The 15,736-nt window shown below is 33.9% G+C and overlaps 1 protein-coding gene across 1 annotated transcript in view; it reads left to right on the top strand.

Annotated features, from left to right (window-relative positions):
- Nucleotides 1-15,736, top strand: part of COG5 (component of oligomeric golgi complex 5) — a 240,196-nt gene that overhangs the window by 23,559 nt on the left and 200,901 nt on the right. Inside the window, exon 6 of the mRNA XM_031454688.2 lies at nt 7,368-7,488. Within this exon, the coding sequence (XP_031310548.2) occupies nt 7,368-7,488 (121 nt within the window). The remainder of the gene's footprint in view (nt 1-7,367; nt 7,489-15,736) is intronic.

The following is a 15,736-nucleotide window of genomic DNA, read 5'->3' as shown; positions in this document are numbered from 1 at the left end:
TCCTGAAGAGAACAGAGACTGTCAGTAACAGTTTTGGGTATTTCTTATACACGACCATGTCTCAGGTCACTGATGACAGACTTTGTGAGGCTTCCTTTGAGCTAGTATTGTTCCCCTGATCTAGTCAGCTGTGGCTAAGGTCACAAGGTCACATGACCTGAAATAAGGTGAACCACACATGAGGAACTACCCAAGCTATTTTCCTGAAGAAGGGTGTGGGCACTGCAAGTGCTGCTCAGAGCATTGAAGCTAATGTTTTACTTTTCTGTTAAAATATACATTAAAACAGTACCTATTCCCCACAGTTGAGTTGGGATTTAAGTATTGCTTGTTAGAATGTCTTCTTCATTTTGTACTAAAAATCTTGGCATTAAGTTTACTGGAATTCCTTTTCTTGTGAAAGAATAGACTAATATGTGAGGATGGTGAGGATGGTATTGTTAACTAAGAAAGTGAGTATGCTGCTTGTATCTTCTTTATAGACTTGTCTCTAGTAAAATTTTAGAAAATATTTTGGTGTTAAGGACATTGATGGAAATTAATTTTTAGTTTATTAAACTTTAAAATATTTTTGTATATGAAGATATAGGAGTTTTTTTTATTGGCAAAACTATCCAGGGCTTTTAGTCTTGCACGTGCATCATATGTTTTAGTTATAGATGGTTGCTTAATTTTATGCAATAAATTAAAATTTAATTTGTTACATTAAAAATTTAAGTTCACTTTTTTGGTTTCAACTCCAGATCTTAAACATGTCAGAATCATGCATTTCTTTTTCTCCTTTGTTCAATATAATCTTTTGACAGTAACTTTTAAGAATCTTATTTATTTTTGCCACCTAGCTAGGTATTCATAAAATTTTTTTCATGTTTATGCAGGACTTGATAATGTATGAAAAATTTCAAGTATTATAAGTCATTTCATTTTTATAATAATTATGTTTAAAAGTTACGTACCTCATCATTTTGTGGGCGAGTAAACTGAAGTTCTGGAAGTTACTTCCTGAAGTTCATGTAGCCAGTATGCAGCAGCATTGACTGTGAAAAAGGATTTCTTTCTCTAAATCTAGTATTCTTTTCTTCTGATTCTGTGGAATATGTAAAAAAGTAGAACCTGTGGTTCCTGTTTTTCAGAAGCTTGCTTGTAGGTAAATAAAAATCAAATCCAGGTTCATAAAGCACAGGTGAAGAGGACTAGTCTAGGAGTTCTGATGCCTGACTGCTTTCTTCTTCCCTCTAGCTGCATGATGATGAACAAGTTGTAGTGTCTTTTTTTTCCTCCAGCTTTGAGATATAATTGACCTATAACATTGTGTAAGTTGCAGTTATTTTTATTGTTATTAAATATTAGCCCTTATATTCTACACTCTTTGTAAAAAATATTGTACTTCTTCTGTATAGGGACAACTAAGTTGAATACTTTGTTCAAAGTATTCAAAGAGAAAGGGGGGGGAAGGAGTACATATCAAAATGTCTAGGTACATTTTGATATCTTTATTTCCAGTATTAATTTTTTCTGATTCAGCTTATACACAGTCTTACCTTAGGAAGGAAGTTCACCTTACAAGTTTGTTGCCACTCAAACTGCTTTGAAGTCTAAGAGCTCTTTGGAAGTTTATTTATGTTTTAACCATTTTTATTCTGCTCACTTTGTCTAGACATTTCCATTTTTAACTTTGGGGAAACTTTAATGTTCCTGTTTGATCTTTCTGTTCTTTGAGCTTTTAATTCATTTAAATGCACGTGGTATGAGAAAGCAAGAAAGAAATAGTTATGAGGTTGTTTTGCCTTGAATATAAAATCCTTCTGATTGTGCCTTCAATTAGAAGAAAGGACTTTTAATTTCTTTTGCTTTTTATCCCCATTTCACTCTTCTAGGAGAAAGAAAAAAAAGCAGAATCTTCTGACTTCATCTATATACATGAATACATGAGTTGAATTTATTATCACCCCAAGAATCATCTCTGTCTTAGCTTATTTTAGTAACATTGATTGCTTATGAACTGCCTCAGAGTTTCTCAGAAAGAAATGTTGAAGCGCTTATTACCCCTTATATAGAGTACTTAAATTTTTTTAACTTTAAAGTTACATAAGAAAATGAATTTTTAACTTTCAAATCTTGTGTTTCTAATACTTTTAATCCTTTAAAAAATAGAACAGCTTTATTGAGGTGTAATTCACATACCTATTATAATTTTTTTTAATCTTTAAAAAATTTTTAACTTTTTATCATTTCACTTTTTAATTTTTGTCATAAACATTCGCTTTTCAATTAAAAGTCTTTTAATTTAATTTTTAAACTTTGAAATTGTATAGGTGAGAAAGTTTGAGAAAATGTTGGAATGGAGTAGGAGGAAATGGTTCATAAAACCTTTTTTTTTTATATTTATATTTTATATATACATTGTTTTCATCGTAAACTTTTGTAGGGTCCTTTTTAGTTTTCAGTTGATATAATATCAGGTAATTTCATCTACATTGTTGCAGGGGTTGGTAACTTATTTTCTTAGCTTTTTAGTTACCCACCAAAGAAGTGAGCATACTAGGAAGGAAGGAAGAGGGAAGAGAAGAGCAGCAGCATAAAATGCCAGTGTCCCCAACACTGTGAAAACATATAGAGCAGTGGGCCTAGTGATGCCAAAGAGCCCGTGCTGCTGGACGTGATGATGTGCTAGTCTGGGACTTAGCCATTAAGGGGTGCTAGAGAAACACTGAGGAACCAGATGTGTGAGTAAAGCCTCTTTGCTAGCTGAGTGCAGCAGAGGAAGTAACTCAGGTGATTCCACATGGAGGCCTTGAACCTGCCTAAGTTCCTGACTCACAGAATTGTGGGAAATAACAAATCATTTTAAACCACTAAGTTTTGGGCTGTTTTTTGTGTAGCAGTAGATACCTGATATACCAGCCCACCTGATTTTGACTGCCATGCACATAGAATCCAGGGAATACTATTCCTGGGACCCTGTCCTTAGGAATCTGATAGACAAGTTACTTGAGACAATCAGAATGACTGTGGAAACATCAGAGTGAAAGCTAGTGATGAGCATTAGAACTAGGGTTAAATGAGGGATATAAAGCAGTGTGTGATGGTTGTATGTTTTAATAAAGGAAATTCAACTTTCAAAAATTGGGAGAGTATGTGCAGAACAGTTTTTTAAAACTTTTCAGCAGTCATATTTGTGTTTGTAGTGTTGGTTTTGTATTCAGATAGTGTTTTCTGCATATTGTGCAGCAAAGCAAATGAATAATTTTAAATATTCTAATTCTGTTATCTCTTTTGTCTGGAGCCAGGAGTCTCTGTGTGGAAGAAATAATTTACAGATGTAAGTTAGGAGATTAAGTAAACACCCTGTGCTCCTGAGTTTTAATTGAAGTATCAGTATGAACTCATGAGATATTTTAATTTTATCTTAAAATGGTGTATATATACTATATGTATATATTTTTGTACGTATGTATATGTATAATGTTAATCTGAGAATGTTTTATGTGTATTGCAGAATAAAGCCAATGAATATTTATGTGATATTTTAATTTTGATATTTCCTAGCTCTGTCTACAAAAAGCCTCAGAAAATGAGCAAGCCTAGTTCCCAGAATGTGATATTCAGAAGCTGTTGACTTCTAGAAGAAACCAGGACTTCTTTGATAAATCTTTGATTTCAGATCTGGGGCATGAAATACAAAAAGTGATCCTAGAATGTTTTTGTACCATGTACCAAGGAAATTACCAGTAACTACTAACTAGAGTCATGACAAAAGGATTCAGGAGCCAACTTGAAGAGGCTCGGGGGTGACCAACTATGTATGTCAGTTTTAGCACTGAAAGTCCTGTGTCCTGGGAATCCTTTGAGTCTCAGGCAATTCAGCACAGTTGATCCCCCTCAGATGCTCCTACTGGCTGAAAATGGGACACTGTGAGCATCTCTAAGGATGAGAGCTGCAATGGATTGGCATTTTTTTAAATGTCTAAATTTAAATTTATGAGTCCATAATGATAGCCAGAACAGTGAACTAATTGTTCATCTTTGGTGGGTATTAGGAAAGCAGCCCTTCATTTTGAAAACTGATAAACCAAGAGAAAGAAGCAAGTGTTGATTCTTACTTTTCTGTATAAACAGTACCACTGGGTAAACAAATGGGTGTGGTAGTTTCTTTTCATAGAGAAATTTTATATGCTAGCAAATAAAGACAAAATGATAGAACTCGAGTATCACCATTTTGCAGTCATTATGTTTTAATGGATTTTGACATCAAGTGTCAGTGACTGTCAAAAACACACAAAAAGAGAAAGTCATACATATGTTATAAATACACCACTACCTAATGAATAATTTTGCCGACAATATTAAACCTGAATCTGATGAAGCTGCCTGCATCTAATTACTAACACACGGGAAACGTAGAAAACAGAGGGACTTACTAAACTGCCCTATGGGATGCAGTCAGGAAAACCCAGTCTGTGGGGAACTGTATAGAGCAGATGATCCAATATATTCAACAGATGGCAAAGGGAAGAAGGAGATGCTAATGAAACCTATGTAGACTTTTAAAAGGGTGAAATTAAACTATAGCATATAAGGATACACACTTCAATAATAAAACCATAAAAAAAAAAAGTAAGTAAGTGGTACCACAAAAGCCAGAGTGGTGTCTCTCTTGGTTGGGTTGGGGGATAGAGGAGATGGGTGGAGGGCGTCGTGATTGGGAGTGGGTACTGGCGGGCTTCTGTAGTGGCAGAGGTGGTTTTGTCTCCTGATGTGCATGGTAATTCCAAGTTCATTTAGCTGTAATTTCTGTATGTGGTTTTCTTTATTTGTAATATCTAAATCTATATTTTAAAATACTTTCATTTTTAGAGCAGTTTAGATTCACAGCAAAATTGTGAGATACAGATTTCCCATATATCCCTTGCCTCCACACATAGCCTTCCCCTTAATCAGCATCTACCAGCCGCGTGGCACATTGGTTACAATTGATGAATCTTATTGACACATCGTTAGCAAAGTCCATTGTTCACGCTTGGTATACATTCTCTGTGTTCTGAAAACTGTGTAATGGCATACATGCATTATTATAGTATCGTACAGCATATTTTCAGTGCCCTGAAAATCCTCTATACTCTGTCTGTTCACTCCCCCAACTCCTGGCAACCACTGATCTTTTTAACTGTCCCCAGAGTTTTGCCTTTTCCATGATATCTTATCATTGGAATTATATAGTATGTAGCCTTTTCAGATTGGCCCTCTCACTTAGTAGTGTGCTGTTAGGGTTCCTCTATGTCTTTTCATGGCTTGATAGATGATTTCTTTTTAGTGCTGAATAATATGTTTGTATTATATTTGATGGTAAAAGTCTGAAATAAAAATGAAGAAAAGGAAATGGATTGGAGTGGAGGCAACTGTATTATGAAATGGTGGGAATTGATGCCTTATAGATTATTGAAGACGTGTTGACTGAGGATTTTATAAAGTGCTGTTCTGAGAAGATTCAACATAATCTGTTAGTAGAGAGCCACTGAGGTTTATTAAAAAGGGGGCTGGAGTGCTGAGAACTGTGTTTAATTTAAGAAGATAAATCTGACAGGATGGATTTCAGTAAGAGACTGGAAAGCTACCCAGGAGACCGTAGTGTTAAGGTGAAGGTGTTAAAGATTTGGATTAGAGTGATGCTTGTAGGAATAGAAGTAAAATAACTGTTGTGTTACACAACAGAAGTATAATCAGTAAGACTTGGTAACAAATGAAGTATGGTTAAACAGAAGAGCATTAGAAATAAGCTCAAAGATTTCACGTTTGAGGGCATATTCTTTATTGGGGAATACTGGCAGGACAGTTCTCGGAGATTGTACTGAAGTAAGGTCATGTTATCTGTCCTCATGATCTATTTAGAACCCCAGAGGAATGATTGCTAGGGATTCTGCGTTCCAAATGGTACATCTAAAAATGTAATTCTGACAAGCAAGAAACTGATAACAGTGATTATTTTTGGTAAGTGCGTAGTTGGGACAAAGATATGAGGGTGACTTTGTCTTATTAATTTTTTGAATTTTGAATCATATAATTCTATTACTTATTCAGAAAACAAAATTTATTTCAAAGATAAAAAGATACTCCAAATTCCAGTTTACAGGAGGAAATCCTTATTTGGCATCCTTTTATTATTTCAAGTACTTCAGACTATAGTTACTCAGAAAAGCAGTCAGGTAAACACATTTTATACTTGGTTGCCTTTGACTTACATATGTTTGTAAATGTTGTATATTTGATTGTATGTGTATGTTGTGTGTGCATATGTGTGTGCATAAACGTAGCTGTATGTGGCTCTAGGGTGTGTATATTTCACTCAGAAAAGATGTTTATAGCTGGAGCCTCAGGGACCTTGTATTCCTAGCGCTTTTAATTCTTATTGCCACCAGTTAGGATCTTCCTTCTTAGGAAAGGATGTGTTCTTGCTTCTCGAGCAGCTTCAGGGCCATTCAGAGATGGTGGTGATGAAGCAGCATAGACTTTCTTGTGTCTTCTTCATTATCACTGCTGGAGCTGAAGGTCACTCCATATCTGTTATTCGATCAGTCTCCCTTCTTCTTATTCTCCCCAGGCAGTTGCCCTGGATTGCCTCTGTAATAAAGTGTCCTGAAATACACGAGTATTCATTTCATGTCTTAGTCTTTCGGTTAGGTACAGACTCAGTACTGGATCTGGTAACGAAAAAGGGAATAGGACGTGACACATAAATGTTAATTTTTTTGTTTTAATAACTTTCTCTTTTACAGTTTGTCATTGATGATTTTAAAATTAGGAAAAATCAATAAGGACACGCTTATTCTGTGAGGTCTAGTGCAATTGGGCATTTTAAGTTTGTTCCCCTAGGGACACAGGGAAGAGAAACTAGGATTGGAAACGGTAGTAGGGAGCTAAGCAGCCCTAGCACAGTGGTTGTCAACCTTAGGCACACACTGAGTCCACGTGAGAATATTGGGGAAAAAACAAAACTGGTGCCTAGTTCCATGGAGATTCTGGGTTAATTGGTCAGGGCTCTGTCTACCCTGGGCATTGGAACTTTTTGAACGTACCCACTTGAATTTAATAGGAAGTCAAGACTGAGGACCACTGGCCTATAGAAGAAAACTGTCTAGGACTGAAGAGAGCAGTACCTGGGTTTCAGAACACCTCAATCCCAAATTCTCCTTGATTAGGATAAATTGGAGTTTATTTTAAAATTTTAAGACTTGTGATTATTTAGGTTTCTGATTGGTAGAAGGAAAAAATACGTGAATGAACTTTAGCATCTGAAAAGAGTGGACAGATTCACATAGTAATAGTAATAAAACTTCATGGATTAATGTTACTTATTTAACACTGCACAGGTTGCCTGTGATTTGCTTCGGAGAATAATTCGCATCTTGTATCTCAGTAAGAGACTCCAAGGACAATTGCAGGGGGGAAGTAGAGAGATAACAAAAGCTGCTCAGAGTCTCAATGAACTTGGTAAGTACCTTTTGTTTATTGATTCACTGTTTGAAGGAAGTTTGTTTTTTCCAGTTCTTGGTGGTTATGAATAGAGCTACTTTAGTATTTCGGTACAGGTCTTGTGTGAACTGAAGTTGTCATTTCCCTAGGAGAAATATCCAGGAGAAATGCTGTGTTTTAGGTAACAGATCCCATGTTGACATTATGTCTAGAAGATCTGTTGATTTCATTTCTTCATTCGTTTATTCTTTTCTCTAACGTTTAGAGCAGACTCTTGACATTCAAGGGTTTTGCATTCATTGTTTTGACTGTTAACAGGCTGCAAGGTTCATGATGAAGCAGTTCATGATTTTTCAGGCAAAATTTTGAGTATCTACTGAGTGCACATAGAACTACCTAACCACATGCATTTTAATGAGGCTTTGTGGTTTTCTTTTTTTCATTCGGTACCCAGTGATTTTTCTGAAGTGAATGTGTTTGTGAAATTTGTACTTTGTAAGTTCAGAAGGTCTTTGATTATATCCATCTCATATCAAGAGTCTCCTCATTATTAGTAATGTGCTTTGAAAGTAGTTATGCCAAAAGAATATCAGAAAGATGTGCATTACATGTTCTTTTTGAATCTTCCTGTCTTTGGTATTTCAATTACATTGTACTGTAATGCTTATTCCCTGTTTTTTTTACTAAGAAAGTGCAATATCCGTCACAAATCATGTTTCATTTTAACCTATTACATTGCTCAAATACATTGCATAGGCACATCATTGGGAATATAACTTGTGATTTAGTATTCTTGGAATATATTGTATAAAAAGTTAATTTTTAAACAGTGAGTAATGCTTCAGTGTTTCTTCCACAGTGTGTGATAAATATAGAAGTGTAAAAATCCTAGTATCAGCTGTTATTTTTTGCTTTATCACATTTAATTTCTGTACTCCAAAAAATACACTGCAGGATAATAGGATCATTAAAAGCAAACACAAATTATTTCAAGACTTATTATGTATATTTGTCATCACTGATACTTCACTATAGTAAAAAGTAGCTAGACTGTGATTGTGATTGTCATCTCTTATAGAAACAACAGATGCTGTAATGCAAATGGTGATGTCTTCTTTTTTAAAAAAACAGGCACAATTATTAGTCATAATGTTCTAAGTTGTTGCAGTGTAGAATATAAATTCATTATCCTTCAGATGAGGCATTGGCTTTACCCAAAGTTTTATAAATAGTGAGTGAGGACAGGTTGTTGAGAGAGTATAGTAAATGGTCAAGTTATCTCAAAATGGATAGTATTAATTTAAATTTTTAAAGCTTTGCAGATTATGTGCTATTCAGAATTTGCAAAGGCATCATGTCTTCATCATTCATCACTGTGGTTCCGTCTTGCCTAGTCCTGACATTGGTAATAAAGGGGAGCCAAGAGGGAGAGAAAGTTTCTACATTTGGAATTAATATTTTAATAAAAGCAATAATTTCATAATCACAGTTACTCATGTACACTAAATATTTCTATGAACATCTCTGATGTTATCAATGTCTGTATCTGTATGGTTCTGGTTCTCATTAGAAAGAATAAAATGAAGAGTAGCAGCCCTTGAAATTAACTTAAAACCAATCTATCAAATGTGAAAGATCTTGAGGCTTGAAACGCAGTGACCAGATGAAATACATTGTTATCTAGAGATTAAGTATATTTTGAGGGACTGAGGGGAATGTCAGTGACTGCTAGTGGGACAGATTTCTCTTTGAAGTGATGGAAATGTTCTGTAATTAAATAGTAGTGATGTTGCACAACCTTGTCAATATACAAAAAAGCCACTGAATTGCATGCTTTAAAAGGTTGAATTTTATGGTGTATGAATTATTTATCAATTAAAAAACTATATTCTGGTCCCTAGTGACTATTATCTCATATTGGTCCTTTTTTTTCTTTTTTTTTTTTGGAATTGAGGTCTAAGTGACATACAGTAACCTGCAACATATTGAAAGTATATGATTTGGCCAAGTTTTGACATGAAACCCTTACCAATATTAAGATAGTGAACATAACTATCCCCCTGTAAAGTTTCCTTATGCCCCTTGGGAATCCCTCCTCAGGCATCTATGGATCTGCTTTCTGTCACTATAGATTAGTTGCATTCTACTGAATTTTATGCAGATGGAATCATGTAGCTTGTATGTGTTTTTGCTTGGCTTCTTTCAGTCAGCTTAATTGTTTTGAGATTCATCTAGGTTGTGTGTATCAATAGCTCATTCCTTTATATTGCTGAGTAGTTTTCCATTATGTGGATATCCCACAGTTGGTTTATTCATTCACCTGTTAATGAATATTTGAGTTGTTCTAGTTTTTGACTATTACAAATCAAGCTGCTATGAACATTCATGATAGCTATTTGTTTGGACATATGCTTTCATTTCTCTTTGATAAATATGTGTGTTTAACTTTTTTGGGGGAGGATTAACCCTACCTGATTTGGAGACTTATTACAAAGACTTACAGTACACAAAACAAAAAGATAGACAAATAAGTCAATGGAACAGAATAGAGAGCCCAGGAACAGACCCACACATATAGAAACAAAGGATTTTTGATATATTTAGTGGAGAAAAGATAGTCTTTTCAACAGATGGTACTGGGACAATTGGATGTGTAAAACGGTGAACTTGTGTTCATGCTTATCTTCATGCAGAAAACTGAAAATGGGTCATAATCCTAAATGTAAAATCTAAAACTATAGAACTTCTAAAAGGAAACATAGGAGATCATTTTTATGACTCTGAGTTAGAAAATGATTTCTTAGCTATATTATCTAAAGCACAGTCCCCCCTCCCAACAAATTGATAACTTAGACATTATCAAAACTTAAAACTTCTGCTGTTTAATACTGTTAGAAGAATGAAAAGTCAAACCATAGACAAGGAAAAAATATTTGCAAAGTGTGTATTTAATAAAGAGCTTGTTTCCAGAATGTATAAAAAAAACTTTCAACATTGCTAAGAACACAAACAACCCAATTTAAAAATAGACAAAAGATTGGAACAGATACTTCACTAAAGAAGATACGTGAATGGCAGATATGTGTATAAAATACTCAACATTATTAGGCTTTAGGGCAATAAAAATTAAAATAATACTGGTGTCTTACTGAAAGAGAATAAGCAGAATTATTTTAGTGCAGACTTATGCATACTTTTTCATGCAGATTATTATGTAATGATTGAAAAATAAAACTACTTAGTATAGATTTCAGGATTAAATTGTAGCACTTTGATTTATGGCTTTTTTTCAAGGAAAGTCTTGTGACTAGATGAAAATTTAATGGGCTTTACTACAAATTGGTAACTTGAGCATTAGTTAAGATGATATACTTAAAAATACATTTTTTTCATAATGTTGCCAACTACCTTTTAAAATTGTTGTTAGCCCATCTAAGCAGTCTCCACATAATTTAGTGTAAATTTAGTATTTTTCAGAAGTTTTTGAACAGCTCAGTAAACTGTCTTTGTGAACCAGAGGAAGGCAACTCTTAAAATTATTGTCTGACAGTCCTTTATCAGGATTAGAAATACAGTTTTCTCCTGCTATCCAAAAGTAGAGTGTTTCTTATGAAACCTTGTATAAGCTGAAATGGCAGAAAGTGAGGGAGCAGTTACCTTAGGACACATCTTGTTAAGGGATACACAAAACAAATTGAGATTAACGCACAGATGCTCACAAAGCTATGGCAGCTTGGTGCTGAGGTCTGAGTGTGGCTCTGGGGAAGGAGCTTGGTAATGTTACCCTCGCTGCTTGGGGTATGTGTTGCTCTTTGTGATGGCCTGCTGCAAAACAAACACTAAATGCTATTTTTGTATTTTGCCTTTTCTCAGATTTCTTTTGGTTGGTGAAAACAGGTACTAATGTAGGTCTTTTAGAAAGTGAAATGGCGTATAGCAAAGTTATGAATACCTGTATTGAAAAGGTTCTCATAATATCAATACAGTTGGCCTGTATTGGTGGGTTTTGCTTCTGGGGATCTAACTAAAAACCAGGATCAAAAATATTAGAGAAAAAAAGGTTTCAGAAAATTCCAAAAAGCATAACTTGAATTTGCTATGCTAGCAACTGTTTATGTAGTATTTACAACTATTTACATAGCATTTACATTGTATTAGGTGTTATAAATAATCTGGAGATTTAAATTTGATTTAAAATACATGGGAGGATGTGCCTGGGTTTTATGCAAATACTAGGCTACTTTATATAGTAGGAGTTGAGCATCTGCATATTTTGGTGTCCTAGGGGGTCCTGGAACTATCCCTCATGGATACTGAGGGACGACTTTATATCTGGATCAGGTTGAGTAATAGTTTTGCTCTTTCTGTGGAGTGCATTGTGCTTTTTCTGTGTTGAATTGAAGCTATAATAGTGAAACCAGAAAATGCTATACTTCCACAGTCAAAATTAGCACTTTCTAGTTTCTCCTATGGAACATGATCAGGTATTCTACCCATAATACAGACACGTTGCTCCGCCTATCATACAGTCAGTCATTGGTGAGGAATCTAGTGTACTCTTTGCTTCAGTGTGATCAAATGATAAAATTCTGCTGGATACTGTTGGATTAGAATATTCAAATGTAGAGAGAACATGGGAGATGTATATCTGTACTTCTTAGAATTTATTAGCTGATTCTTTTCTTGTGTAGAGGCATACCTTGTATTTACTACGTGTTTGGTTCCAGACCACGGCAATAAAATGAATATTGCAACAAAGCAAGTGACATACAGAAGTTATGTTTATACTATTAAGTGTGCTATAGTATTATGTCTTAAAAAAATGTATGTACCTTAATTGTAAAAATACTTCATCGCTAAAAAATACTAGCCATCATCTGGCAATGCAGGGTTGTTACAAAACTTCAATTTGTTAAAAAAAAGTGCAATAAGCATGAAGCACAATAAAGTAAACGCCATAAAATAATGTCTGCCTGTACTAGTTTCCTTGGACTTGTTGAGAAACAACAGTTTGAACCTACTTCCTCTTTACCTGTAATTCATTTCAGTTCCTTCCATTTTATTTCTCCTTATTTTTATAAGAAATGACTCTTGCTTTTGAAAGAATTTTTAAAATGAATATCTTTATTATTTTGAAATTTATCAGACTTTTTTTGATAGTCATGACTACCAAGAGGCACTATTTACTTTGGTGAATTTATCATAATTCAAGATTTCTCTCAATTTTTTTGTGGCTTAGAAACTTTATTTTGTCAGTGGAGAGAATTGAGTTGATAAATATTTAGGGTGTTTTTATTGTCTGACTTGTTCTACAGAAGGCATTAATTTGACTTAGGAGAATAACATAGAAATAACAACAAAGCAGAGATTGTCAGTAAGAGTGAAAAAGGAATAAATTGTATGGGCTTCCTATTGCAGCCTGGCCTTTCGTTAAGTCTTCATTTGAGGCTGTGAGGACTCATTCCTCCTCTTCCTCCCAGTAGTAGACGTTCTTTTTCCCTGCTTTTGGAGAGAAATGGAATAGGGGATTCATACATGGGGAGGGGTGATTGGATCATTCACAAACCATAATGACAGCTAAACCTTCTGAAATTTTCTCAGTTCTGCAAATCCACATTAATGCTTAATCTTTCTCCTCATATAAACCAAGTTCACAAGATACTGGTTTATAACTCAGAACAGTAATTCATTAATTTGCAGTGAGGATGTGTACTATTCTTTGGACTTGAAAGCATGTAATTCCTCTCTGGATAGATTAAATAGAGTAACAAATTTGTAATTGGAAACTTATTTGGTAAAATTTGAGTTAGATCAAGGCAAGCTAGTTGTATGATTCAGACATCTGGACTAAACTGTGATTACTCTGATGCTTATTACATCTTCACATTAATAGTACGCCTGCTTTACCTGGAGTGCTGAATGAAAGTCTTGGGTCATAGGGAACGCTCTCCTTGGTCACTGCCAGTCTCTTGACTCTTAATTTTTTATTTCTTCTTTTCATGTTGTTGACTACTCCTATTTAGTTTATACAGCTTCTTCAGTTAGGACACAATAAAATTGATTAGGTTTCTGCTTCCAGTGAAAATTATCTCATTGCCAATTTCAGTTATATTCCAGGTATGGATTGGATTAGAATAATTTTCTACTAATCCCACTTGCTAAAACTAACTTGTTAGTATATAGATACTACAGATTTATAGATTAATATGATAAACTGTATCTTTTTATAGTATTAATGCTTTTTCTAAACAGAAACATCATGTTTCAGGCTACTTCTATAGTTTTTTAGTTTTTAAAAATAATAAATGTAGATTCTATATATTATATCCCATGATAAGTTCATTTCCAGGTAGTTTTAAAATTTTTATTATCTAATTATTTTTGACTTATTCTACCAATAGGGATTAAAGGAAGAAAAATTTTCCATAAAAAACTAAGCAGAACGCATTTTCATGGATACTCTGTAATCTGTTTATGAAAATCATGATTTATAATTCATTTAATTTATCAGACAGTTGGGTTGCAATATACATATAAGCCCTGTGGCTTGTTAGGAACCTGGTGTAAAAATGAATGACTAAGATACAGTTTTTGTATTTGAGAAGTTTAAGGTATATCCGTATCTAAAATAAAACTAAGCATAAAATATGATGATGATGATGATGATGATGATGATGATGATTATGATAGTAGTAATAATAGTATCATCCTTGGGAGAAACCGGTCTCCTCTCCTCCCAGCTTTCTCATTTTCGCTCATCTGCATTTTCCATGAAACGATAAGAAAAAAGTTTCGGTCATTCATTTACCGTTAAGACTTAGATAAATTCATTCATTCAGCCAATGTTTATTGAATGCCTACTCTGTGTGCCATGTGCCATTCTAGGGGTTGAAAATACATTACTGAACAAAACAAAAACTCCTCTAGTCTTTATAGAGCTTATATTCTAACAGGTCCTAAGGTCACACACCTTGTGTATCTGTAAAAATCTGATCCTATAGCCTGACCGCATAACCATTAATGCTTTACTCCTTTTGAAAAACTCTGTGGCAGCATTTAATTGCTTCACAAAAGCTATTGCTGTCATTGGTAGATCTCCTCATGTCCTTTAAAAAAAAGAAAGCTAAAAAAATTCACATTTAAGATATACCATGTTTATATAGTGAATGTATTTTATGTTGTGATTGTGGATTAATTGTTGTTAGTGACTTAACATTCTGTATCAAAGCTTTATTGAGTTATCATTTAAAGACCATTTTTAAAAAAAGAATAATCAAGTAACAAGTTATAATCAAGCAGTTGGATATAACAAAATGTTTCCTCCATTAATTTTAATTGTCTTTGGTTTGTTCTCTGAGCTTTATAATTCTGTTGCTAAGCTGCACTATATTAACACCATATATCATGAGAAAATATTCTTAAAACCAAATTTATCACTGAAGCATTTTATGAAATATTTATTATAGAAGGAAGGGATAGTCTGTTTCATCCACTAATGTTCTTACTGCAACTGGTATTTCCTCAGTCTGATAAAACAATAGTTTATGCAAACATTACTGAATGCATAGGTCAGAAAAAGTGTAATTTATATTATTTTTGTCACATTATAGGTGATTGATAGTGAACTAATGAATGTTTTTTGAGATGTCTATAAGATGATGTAGTTGGTGAAGAGTTTAGAAAATTTTATTATTTCAAGCTTTAAAAAATTTTTTTTTGGTAGGAAAATTTGTAAATATGCCATATAACTGTTTCCAGTATAAGTGTTTCCAGTAAATTAGATCTGAGATGACTTCTTAAATGCATTTAATAGATACATAGGTTTTTTTTTTTTTATGACAACTTCAGCATAGCAAATTCAATATGCCTTTTTAAACCTACAGTGTAATGGCATATGATGATAAACATCTACAGTAACTATGTTTGATTTAAATGGTCCCTAAATTATATGTGAATGGATTCAGCTACCACAAGGTAGGGGTGATGCTGTGCTCAAATCCAGAATAATGGATTTATGCTTAGGTATAGGTTTGCCAGTTACGGAAAGTTTTAAGCATATCAAAATCACGCACACACATCCCATTTTTAAAAAACTAATTGAATGTGATGTTATTCAGATTTATATTTAACAGATGATACTCAGAGCATTTGTAGCCCTATATTATTGGTTTTATCTTTCATCACATAGTGTCAAAAATGAGATAATATCCAGACAAAAATAAGCAGCTTACATTTAGTAAACTTCAGTGTATTGTTTTTCATACAT

This window comes from Camelus dromedarius, chromosome 7 (assembly GCF_036321535.1).
Source record: "Camelus dromedarius isolate mCamDro1 chromosome 7, mCamDro1.pat, whole genome shotgun sequence".
In the NCBI taxonomy this organism is placed as follows: Eukaryota; Metazoa; Chordata; class Mammalia; order Artiodactyla; family Camelidae; genus Camelus; species Camelus dromedarius.
Note: the sequence above shows the minus strand (reverse complement) of the source record. Positions and strands in the feature narration are given on the sequence as shown.